Raw genomic sequence first — 12436 nt, forward strand, 5'->3', positions numbered from 1 at the left:
ATTTTGCGAAAGAAGAATCTTATACAATTAAGTAAACAAAGTAGTTGCTCTTAAACGCAGAAATGCTTCAATATTTTGTTTAATCAAATCTCAATCTCGGATTATTTTACCACTTAATACCATATATTATCCAACATCCTATACGCTTGAACTCTTTTTTAAAGCTGACTCTCATAGACTTGGTCGATTAAAAGCTTTGGTAAAAAATCAAGAGAAAAAATATACTGCTTTATGTATTTGAGTACAACTCATTGAGTTAGAACAATAACTCAAATGTATAATTATTTTGCTCTAGAATGAGTTCTCTTTGAAATATTCAATCAAAATCTTCTTTTAGAAAATCCGCTTTTAAAAAGAGGCAAAAATACAAGTGAGTGAGTCAGAAACACATTGAAGCTGTATGAGTGAGACACACAAGGAAGCTTTATGAGTGAGACACACAAGGAAGCTTTATGAGTGAGACACACAAGGAAGCTTTATGAGTGAGACACACAAGGAAGCTTTATGAGTGAGACACACAAGGAAGCTGTATGAGTGAGACACACAAGGAAGCTTTATGAGTGAGACACACAAGGAAGCTGTATGAGTAGAAAACACTTTAAAGCTGTATGAGTGAAAAACACAAGGAAACTTAATAAGTGAGACACATAAGGATGTTGCATGAATTAGAAACACTAGGAATTTGTATAAGTGAGAAACACAAGGAAGCTGTTCAAGTGAGAAACATAAAAAAGCTGAATGAGTTAGAAACACATTGAAGCTGTGTAAGTGAGAAACACAAGGAAGCTATGTAAGTGAGAAACACAAGGAAGCTGTGTAAGTGAGAAACACAAGAAAGGTGTATGGGTGAGAAACACAAGGAAGCTTTATGAGTGAGAAACACAAGGAAGCTTTATGAGTGAGAACACAAGGAAGCTGTATGAGTGAGACACACAAGGAAGCTGTATGAGTGAGAAACACAAGGAAGCTGTATGAGTGAGAAACACAAGGAAGCTGTATGAGTGAGAACACAAGGAAGCTGTATGAGTGAGAAACACAAGGAAGCTGTATGAGTGAGACACACAAGGAAGCTGTATGAGTGAGAAACACAAGGAAGCTGTATGAGTGAGAAACACAAGGAAGCTGTATGAGTGAGAACACAAGGAAGCTGTATGAGTGAGAAACACAAGGAAGCTGTATAAGTGTGAAACACAAGGAAGCTGTATGAGTGAGAAACACAAGGACGCTGTATGAGTGAGAAACACAAGGAAGCTGTATAAGTGAGAAACACAAGAAAGCTGTATGAATTAGTAACACGAGGAATGTGTATGAGGATCACAAGGCAGCTGTATACACCCAATCAATAGAACTGTTTTTATTTACCGAACATGATGAATATGATTATCGAAAACAATGGTTCTTATGAAGGATACTGTGTTTAATTTGAAAGAAAGGTGCAGAAAACACGGTATAATAACCTTATGAGTCAATAGTTTAATAAGTTTAAATCTTTTAACACTCTCCAGTCATCATAATTTCTAATGTTTTCAGCTACAAGTATAACATACACGGTTTAGTGATCAATAATTAATATTTTCGTTTAATGCATTAGTTAATAAGTAGTCAAAGGTTTATCACTCAAAATGTATGTCGTTATGAATGTTTATGTAATAAATTTAAATACTAGTGTCACTTAAACATTGAATCATAACGTAAGGGAGAATACTCCACCTCCGTAGGATGTCGAATACAATGTAATTAAGACTGAGTTAAGCCCCCTTTAACTCCTTTTTCGCTGTTCATGCTACATGAGTTTAATAAAAAAAAAATCCGACGGACACCAAGGCGCAGAGAAACTCTAAACAGCAAGTTATTTCTTTGGTTCGATGCTAGTTAGTTATTTTGTTAAATTAATGGTCAGTAACTACCATTTGTCTTAATAGCGGACAGTCAGTTATATGTTTTCAATATTCTCTTTAATTACTAAGCATCTTCTAAGCAGATGTACAAAATCGTTCTTGTCGTTTAATCTGATGACGTATTGTTTTACATCTCCCCGACATGTTGAGTAAACGCATATGGGACAAAACATATCTAATAATTATGTAAAAAATGTAAAAAGAAACAACAACAACAAAACTTTCATGTTCTTCAATGAAATATGGAGTTTTATCACTGGAATAAAAACTGCAATAACATGTGAAAATATCAACTTTCAAAACTACTTTTAAAATCCATTGTAGTAACTTCCTCTTGATCAAAACAGAACAGTTCACTTTGAACCAGAGAATGCTGGCAAATAATATATGTAAAATTAAAAGAATGTTTACATCAGTTTAAACAAAGATTTATTTGAAAAATAAAAACTTACCGTTTTTGGAAAAATGGTTATCCCGTTTTTCAAACGTCTTCTTGATCTTGAAGCTGAATTTTCGAACACTGGCTTTCGTACCCACCAATTTTTACAGACGAAAACAAATGTACGAACCTAAATATAATTTTATATCATCGTTGAAGTGTATTTTGAACTGTCTGTCGAAGTCATGCGTAATACGAACTTCCCTGACAATATATAACGTATATATGTATAATGATTTTACTCAAGCGTTAAGTTTGCCGCTTAACTGTTCACAATATTTGCCTCCATGAATATAAACATTCGGAACTTCTCGGCCATTTCTATCGAAAACAACCTCGGATTTATATGGACGGTTCGCAATGTCAGAAATCGGGTCTTTTAAGTCCGCAGCAAGAAGATCGCATAGTAATATAGTAGTAGAAGATTCTTTGGAATCTTAATTATGTTTGCAATAATACACTTCATTGACAATCAATTAAAACTTAGTTAAACAATTACAAGCTTAAACACAACATTTAATTAATGATATAAATCAAATTTTACAAACTACTTTTACTGATGTACCGGTATACATCCGAGGTTGTTTTCGATAAAAATGGTCGAGGAATTCTGGCACGAATTTCAAACTTCTTAAGTCCCTAATAACATGATTAAGCTAAGCTTACTTTTTGTGTTTTCGAATAATTTGCAGAATATCTACTTCTTTAAGAGTTTTATACTCAAGATACGAGTTATGTTTATGATAATCACAATTTACCATTTTTCATTTAAAAAAACTCAATCAAGTATGTATTTTGACGTATTGAATTGAGCTTAAGCAGTTTCGAGAAACTGGGGCCTGGTTTGTCATGTTATCATACCATCTCTGTGGCCTTGTGGTTAAGGCGCCCGCCTACGGAGAGGTACGTCGTGGATTCGATCCCTGGCCGCGTCATAGCAAACGTCGTTAAAAGTTGGTACAAGCAGCTCCCTTGCCTGCAAGCTCGGCATATTCAGGGTAGTAGAAAGTTAATTCATTGTTTATAAGGCCCTCATCTCGTGTCTCTTGTTCATTGTTTGTAAGGCCCTCATCTGGTGTCTCTTGTGCATTGTTTGTAAGGCCCTTATGTGGTGTCTCTGGTTCATTGTCTGTAAGGCCCTCATCTCGTGTCTCTTGATCATTGTTTGTAAGGCCGCACTAGTTTGTTTCTTGTTCATTGTTTGTAAAGCCCTCGTCTTGTGTCTCTTGTTCATTGTTTCTTAGGCCGTTATAGTGTGTCTCCTGTCCATTGTTTGTAACGCCCTCATCTCATGGCTCTTGTTCATTGTTTGCAAGGCCGTAATTGTTTGTCTCTTGTTCATTGTTTGTAAGGCTGTCATCTCGTGTCTCCTGTTCATTGTTTGTAAGGCCCTAATCTCATGTCTCTTGTTCATTGTTTGTAAGGCCGTAATAGTGTGTCGATTGTTCATTTTTGTTAGTCCGTCATAGTGTGTGTCTTGTTCATTGATTCTAAGACCCTCATCTCGTATCTTTTGTTCATTGTTTGTAAGGCCCCTATCTCATGTCTCTTGTTCATTGTTTGTAAGGCCCTCATCTCGTGCCTCTTGTTAATTGTTTGTAAGGCCCGCATCTCGTGTCTCTTGTTCATTGTTTGTAAGGCCCTCATCTCATATCTTTTGTTCATTGTTTGTAAGGCCTTCATCTCGTATCTCTTGTTCATTGTTTGTAAGGCCCCTATCTCATGTCTCTTGGTAATTGTTTGTAAGGCCCTCATCTCGTGTCTCTTGTTCATTGTTTGTAAGGCCCTCATCTCGTGTCTCTTGTTCATTGTTTGTAAGGCCCTCATCTCGTGTCTCTTGTTCATTGTTCGTTAGGACCTCATCTCGTGTCTCTTGTTCATTGTTTGTAAGGCCGTAATAGTGTGTCGCTTGTTCATTTTTGTTAGGCCGTCATAGTGTGTGTCTTGTTCATTGATTCTAAGGCCCTCATCTCGTATCTCTTTTTCATTGTTTGTAAGGCCCCCATCTCATGTCTCTTGTTCATTGTTTGTAAGGCCCTCATCTCGTGCCTCTTTTCATTGTTTATAAGGCCCTCATCTCGTGTCTCTTGTTCATTGTTTGGAAAGCCCCCATCTCGTGTCTCTTGTTCACTGTTTTTGAGGCCCTCATCTTGTGTCTCTTGTTCATTGTTTGCAAAGCCCTCATCATATGTATCTTGTTCATTGTCTGTAAGGCCCTCAAATTTTCCATTTGAAACAAATACTAAATGCATGGCTTTTTTTACGTTAATGAAAAGCGATAAAAACACGTCATCATAAAACCGATGAAAATTGAACTTAAAATGAAAGAATAAAAAAAGCTATTTGTTTAAGCTGAAGATATAAGTCAGCGGTTTTTGGAAAACTTTGTCTGCATATTAACATGAAAACCTCCTGACCTTGTACATGAAATGTCAAAGGTTAGTTGTTTTGACGTTTATATATATATATGAACCATATTGTTCTTGGTCAGCGGGTCAAAGGTAAATGACATCTATGGTCATTTTTTCATACGAAATACCGCTCAGAGGGCAAACTGTTTTGCAAACACCTCTTGTTGATTTGGTGTTGTTGGTCTGTACATTATATTGATGATCTGTACTGGAAAAAAAAAACCACAAAAAATCAATAAAACAAATAACACATCATAACACAACAACAACAACAACTATGATCTAGGAAAATGAAACTTTAAAATAGACAAAATGTCGTTTGCTCGAGTGGGTAGTCGTTTGACCCATGTATATTGGCGGGAAAGCACTAGATTCCGTGCTGTGATGCATACGAAGGTTAAGTATGCTGCTTTAATTTTTTGCATCTCAACAACTAAATGTTCAAAGAATATGGATATGGTGATAATTAGTCCAACTACAACACAAATCATTTAAAATATGAATTGCGGGGTTGGTGTCATTATCGGGGTATGAACGCAATTTGGGTGGTCATAGTATATGGACATAACTTTTAGTTAGAATTGTTGGTATTTTTTATGCGGTTTTGATTCGAAGTAAGTTGGTAAAATTCAATGTCGGGTTGATCATAAGATTAACTTTAGCTGCAAAACCGTTTCCGATCAATATGTAAAGAACTCCATAGTGTGATGAGTCATGGCCATTCTATGATCTCTATTGATTTTTGAGGTCGGTGGGTCAAAGGTCAGGGTCGAAATGACCTTCAGTTCGGTTTGTATTTAAAATCGGAACAACGCTTTAGCCCAGGGATCTCAAACTTAGTGTATTTCATGACCAGCAGATAAGTTATACTTAATTTATGGTAAGTGGATCAAAGGACAAGTCGGTTGAGACCGTCAGGTAAAAATCAGTTTCCAATAATATCTGAAAAAATATATGGCCCAAGGACCTCAAACTTGGTAGGCATGTTGGTTAACATGTGAACATTATTTTGTCTTGTCAGTGCGGCATAAGTCACAGTACGCAGTTTCTTATCAATTATTGAAAACACACTTAGGCCTAAAGACTTCAACATTGGTAGAGGTCTCTCAAAGATGACCAGTACCCTAATATTTTGACGTCAATTGGTAAATATCTGAAAATCCGATTACGTTCAATAACTGAAGAATGTTTGTATCTAAATAGTATTTAAATTCTGGTGAACTGCGTCTGCTTCCTGATAATCATATTTTTAAAACATTCGCGGCATCTTTGATAAAAAATATTCTTACTATGAGTGATTACGGTGCTCTTAAAAAAAATTTCGGAGCATTGTAGCCGGTTCATTGTGGTTTTGGTAGTTTTATGATGTAATTTAAAAAAAAAAAAACAATTCTACATACGAATGCAATATTGAATGTTCTGAACACTTGCACCGGCCTTGTACCGGTTGTCAACTTTTTTTCAAGACAAAACCCTCATTTCATTGTTTATTTATAACTGTAACGTTGATTAAGATTAATAGCATTGTTTGTTTTTTGTGTTAAACAATGATACACACTAACAACTGTTTTTTCACGACGAAAATACTGCTCTATATACACATAAAAGATATACGTACAGTAACCTTTACGCCACAGTTACTGTTCTTTTTACATTTCATCACGTGTTTCATTTAGTGTAGACAAATGTTATCGGGCGGTCACTCCTGTTCCTATTAACCGTTTGATGCACCGTTTTAATAGTTTGCACAAGGTGTGCATTGCCATAAAAATACACCTGTTTGCACTAAGGATGTTAGACACATTTATCCAAAACAGTGATATATGTTTTGAACAATTTTTACATTTTCTCTTTTTCAGTCGAGACGTCCGACTTCCCGTCCGCTGTATGAGTGAGAAACACAAGGAAGCTGTATAAGTGAGAAACACAAGAAAGCTGTATGAATTAGTAACACGAGGAATGTGTATGAGGATCACAAGGCAGCTGTATACACCCAATCAATAGAACTGTTTTTATTTACCGAACATGATGAATATGATTATCGAAAACAATGGTTCTTATGAAGGATACTGTGTTTAATTTGAAAGAAAGGTGCAGAAAACACGGTATAATAACCTTATGAGTCAATAGTTTAATAAGTTTAAATCTTTTAACACTCTCCAGTCATCATAATTTCTAATGTTTTCAGCTACAAGTATAACATACACGGTTTAGTGATCAATAATTAATATTTTCGTTTAATGCATTAGTTAATAAGTAGTCAAAGGTTTATCACTCAAAATGTATGTCGTTATGAATGTTTATGTAATAAATTTAAATACTAGTGTCACTTAAACATTGAATCATAACGTAAGGGAGAATACTCCACCTCCGTAGGATGTCGAATACAATGTAATTAAGACTGAGTTAAGCCCCCTTTAACTCCTTTTTCGCTGTTCATGCTACATGAGTTTAATAAAAAAAAAATCCGACGGACACCAAGGCGCAGAGAAACTCTAAACAGCAAGTTATTTCTTTGGTTCGATGCTAGTTAGTTATTTTGTTAAATTAATGGTCAGTAACTACCATTTGTCTTAATAGCGGACAGTCAGTTATATGTTTTCAATATTCTCTTTAATTACTAAGCATCTTCTAAGCAGATGTACAAAATCGTTCTTGTCGTTTAATCTGATGACGTATTGTTTTACATCTCCCCGACATGTTGAGTAAACGCATATGGGACAAAACATATCTAATAATTATGTAAAAAATGTAAAAAGAAACAACAACAACAAAACTTTCATGTTCTTCAATGAAATATGGAGTTTTATCACTGGAATAAAAACTGCAATAACATGTGAAAATATCAACTTTCAAAACTACTTTTAAAATCCATTGTAGTAACTTCCTCTTGATCAAAACAGAACAGTTCACTTTGAACCAGAGAATGCTGGCAAATAATATATGTAAAATTAAAAGAATGTTTACATCAGTTTAAACAAAGATTTATTTGAAAAATAAAAACTTACCGTTTTTGGAAAAATGGTTATCCCGTTTTTCAAACGTCTTCTTGATCTTGAAGCTGAATTTTCGAACACTGGCTTTCGTACCCACCAATTTTTACAGACGAAAACAAATGTACGAACCTAAATATAATTTTATATCATCGTTGAAGTGTATTTTGAACTGTCTGTCGAAGTCATGCGTAATACGAACTTCCCTGACAATATATAACGTATATATGTATAATGTTTTTACTCAAGCGTTAAGTTTGCCGCTTAACTGTTCACAATATTTGCCTCCATGAATATAAACATTCGGAACTTCTCGGCCATTTCTATCGAAAACAACCTCGGATTTATATGGACGGTTCGCAATGTCAGAAATCGGGTCTTTTAAGTCCGCAGCAAGAAGATCGCATAGTAATATAGTAGTAGAAGATTCTTTGGAATCTTAATTATGTTTGCAATAATACACTTCATTGACAATCAATTAAAACTTAGTTAAACAATTACAAGCTTAAACACAACATTTAATTAATGATATAAATCAAATTTTACAAACTACTTTTACTGATGTACCGGTATACATCCGAGGTTGTTTTCGATAAAAATGGTCGAGGAATTCTGGCACGAATTTCAAACTTCTTAAGTCCCTAATAACATGATTAAGCTAAGCTTACTTTTTGTGTTTTCGAATAATTTGCAGAATATCTACTTCTTTAAGAGTTTTATACTCAAGATACGAGTTATGTTTATGATAATCACAATTTACCATTTTTCATTTAAAAAAACTCAATCAAGTATGTATTTTGACGTATTGAATTGAGCTTAAGCAGTTTCGAGAAACTGGGGCCTGGTTTGTCATGTTATCATACCATCTCTGTGGCCTTGTGGTTAAGGCGCCCGCCTACGGAGAGGTACGTCGTGGATTCGATCCCTGGCCGCGTCATAGCAAACGTCGTTAAAAGTTGGTACAAGCAGCTCCCTTGCCTGCAAGCTCGGCATATTCAGGTAGTAGAAAGTTAATTCATTGTTTATAAGGCCCTCATCTCGTGTCTCTTGTTCATTGTTTGTAAGGCCCTCATCTGGTGTCTCTTGTGCATTGTTTGTAAGGCCCTTATGTGGTGTCTCTGGTTCATTGTCTGTAAGGCCCTCATCTCGTGTCTCTTGATCATTGTTTGTAAGGCCGCACTAGTTTGTTTCTTGTTCATTGTTTGTAAAGCCCTCGTCTTGTGTCTCTTGTTCATTGTTTCTTAGGCCGTTATAGTGTGTCTCCTGTCCATTGTTTGTAACGCCCTCATCTCATGGCTCTTGTTCATTGTTTGCAAGGCCGTAATTGTTTGTCTCTTGTTCATTGTTTGTAAGGCTGTCATCTCGTGTCTCCTGTTCATTGTTTGTAAGGCCCTAATCTCATGTCTCTTGTTCATTGTTTGTAAGGCCGTAATAGTGTGTCGATTGTTCATTTTTGTTAGTCCGTCATAGTGTGTGTCTTGTTCATTGATTCTAAGACCCTCATCTCGTATCTTTTGTTCATTGTTTGTAAGGCCCCTATCTCATGTCTCTTGTTCATTGTTTGTAAGGCCCTCATCTCGTGCCTCTTGTTAATTGTTTGTAAGGCCCGCATCTCGTGTCTCGTGTTCATTGTTTGTAAGGCCCTCATCTCATATCTTTTGTTCATTGTTTGTAAGGCCTTCATCTCGTATCTCTTGTTCATTGTTTGTAAGGCCCCCATCTCATGTCTCTTGGTAATTGTTTGTAAGGCCCTCATCTCGTGTCTCTTGTTCATTGTTTGTAAGGCCCTCATCTCGTGTCTCTTGTTCATTGTTTGTAAGGCCCTCATCTCGTGTCTCTTGTTCATTGTTTGTAAGGCCATAATCTCGTGTCTCTTGTTCATTGTTTGTAAGGCCGTAATAGTGTGTCGCTTGTTCATTTTTGTTAGGCCGTCATAGTGTGTGTCTTGTTCATTGATTCTAAGGCCCTCATCTCGTATCTCTTTTTCATTGTTTGTAAGGCCCCCATCTCATGTCTCTTGTTCATTGTTTGTAAGGCCCTCATCTCGTGCCTCTTTTCATTGTTTATAAGGCCCTCATCTCGTGTCTCTTGTTCATTGTTTGTAAGGCCCTCATCTCATGTCTCTTGTTCATTGTTTGTAAGGCCCTCATCTCGTATCTCTTGTTCATTGTTTGTAAGGCCCTCATCTTGTGTCTCTTGTTCATTGTCTGTAAGGCCCTCAAATTTTCCATTTGAAACAAATACTAAATGCATGGCTTTTTTTACGTTAATGAAAAGCGATAAAAACACGTCATCATAAAACCGATGAAAATTGAACTTAAAATGAAAGAATAAAAAAAGCTATTTGTTTAAGCTGAAGATATAAGTCAGCGGTTTTTGGAAAACTTTGTCTGCATATTAACATGAAAACCTCCTGACCTTGTACATGAAATGTCAAAGGTTAGTTGTTTTGACGTTTATATATATATATGAACCATATTGTTCTTGGTCAGCGGGTCAAAGGTAAATGACATCTATGGTCATTTTTTCATACGAAATACCGCTCAGAGGGCAAACTGTTTTGCAAACACCTCTTGTTGATTTGGTGTTGTTGGTCTGTACATTATATTGATGATCTGTACTGGAAAAAAAAAACCACAAAAAATCAATAAAACAAATAACACATCATAACACAACAACAACAACAACTATGATCTAGGAAAATGAAACTTTAAAATAGACAAAATGTCGTTTGCTCGAGTGGGTAGTCGTTTGACCCATGTATATTGGCGGGAAAGCACTAGATTCCGTGCTGTGATGCATACGAAGGTTAAGTATGCTGCTTTAATTTTTTGCATCTCAACAACTAAATGTTCAAAGAATATGGATATGGTGATAATTAGTCCAACTACAACACAAATCATTTAAAATATGAATTGCGGGGTTGGTGTCATTATCGGGGTATGAACGCAATTTGGGTGGTCATAGTATATGGACATAACTTTTAGTTAGAATTGTTGGTATTTTTTATGCGGTTTTGATTCGAAGTAAGTTGGTAAAATTCAATGTCGGGTTGATCATAAGATTAACTTTAGCTGCAAAACCGTTTCCGATCAATATGTAAAGAACTCCATAGTGTGATGAGTCATGGCCATTCTATGATCTCTATTGATTTTTGAGGTCGGTGGGTCAAAGGTCAGGGTCGAAATGACCTTCAGTTCGGTTTGTATTTAAAATCAGAACAACGCTTTAGCCCAGGGATCTCAAACTTAGTGTATTTCATGACCAGCAGATAAGTTATACTTAATTTATGGTAAGTGGATCAAAGGACAAGTCGGTTGAGACCGTCAGGTAAAAATCAGTTTCCAATAATATCTGAAAAAATATATGGCCCAAGGACCTCAAACTTGGTAGGCATGTTGGTTAACATGTGAACATTATTTTGTCTTGTCAGTGCGGCATAAGTCACAGTACGCAGTTTCTTATCAATTATTGAAAACACACTTAGGCCTAAAGACTTCAACATTGGTAGAGGTCTCTCAAAGATGACCAGTACCCTAATATTTTGACGTCAATTGGTAAATATCTGAAAATCCGATTACGTTCAATAACTGAAGAATGTTTGTATCTAAATAGTATTTAAATTCTGGTGAACTGCGTCTGCTTCCTGATAATCATATTTTTAAAACATTCGCGGCATCTTTGATAAAAAATATTCTTACTATGAGTGATTACGGTGCTCTTAAAAAAGGTTTCGGAGCATTGTAGCCGGTTCATTGTGGTTTTGGTAGTTTTATGATGTAATTTAAAAAAAAAAAACAATTCTACATACGAATGCAATATTGAATGTTCTGAACACTTGCACCGGCCTTGTACCGGTTGTCAACTTTTTTTCAAGACAAAACCCTCATTTCATTGTTTATTTATAACTGTAACGTTGATTAAGATTAATAGCATTGTTTGTTTTTTGTGTTAAACAATGATACACACTAACAACTGTTTTTTCACGACGAAAATACTGCTCTATATACACATAAAAGATATACGTACAGTAACCTTTACGCCACAGTTACTGTTCTTTTTACATTTCATCACGTGTTTCATTTAGTGTAGACAAATGTTATCGGGCGGTCACTCCTGTTCCTATTAACCGTTTGATGCACCGTTTTAATAGTTTGCACAAGGTGTGCATTGCCATAAAAATACACCTGTTTGCACTAAGGATGTTAGACACATTTATCCAAAACAGTGATATATGTTTTGAACAATTTTTACATTTTCTCTTTTTCAGTCGAGACGTCCGACTTCCCGCCTGAAATTACTTCTAAAATAAGATTTTTTTATCACCTGCAAAACTACCAAACAATGAAGACTCTGACTTAAGCAAATAACTGCAAAACGTTTTTTTTTATTAAGGGTCTGCAACGATGCAAAAGTCTGATATTTTATCAGATTTCCAATCAAAAAGCATTTACGTTTCCCGGAAATGTTTTAATACAAAAATAATATGTTTGTGAGTCAAACTTATCGGAACTGCCTAATCAACAATGTCTAGTGACGTTGTGTTGATTGCAGCTATTAAAAAAAAAAGATATATGCATTTGTGTAACTCAGAAATGAATTTCATGATTTTCTGAGTAATTTTCTTATTTGACAAGATATCATCAATACCTCTAAAGACATTGTTGAATAGGTAGTCTTGGGCATTTTGACATA

At 35.5% G+C, this 12436-nt stretch overlaps 1 protein-coding gene across 1 annotated transcript; it reads right to left on the reverse strand.

Moving 5' to 3' along the window:
* Positions 1-3284: 3284 nt before the first annotated feature.
* Positions 3285-4182, reverse strand: LOC128223394 (uncharacterized). The gene is made up of 2 exons (XM_052932675.1): positions 3835-4182; positions 3285-3515 (listed from the first exon to the last, which is right to left on the reverse strand). Exons 1-2 carry the CDS (start codon positions 4180-4182, stop codon positions 3285-3287), a joined length of 579 nt encoding a protein of 192 aa, XP_052788635.1.
* Positions 4183-12436: the final 8254 nt, after the last annotated feature.

The sequence above is a fragment of the Mya arenaria genome, chromosome 17, assembly GCF_026914265.1.
Source record: "Mya arenaria isolate MELC-2E11 chromosome 17, ASM2691426v1".
Classification (NCBI taxonomy): domain Eukaryota; kingdom Metazoa; phylum Mollusca; class Bivalvia; order Myida; family Myidae; genus Mya; species Mya arenaria.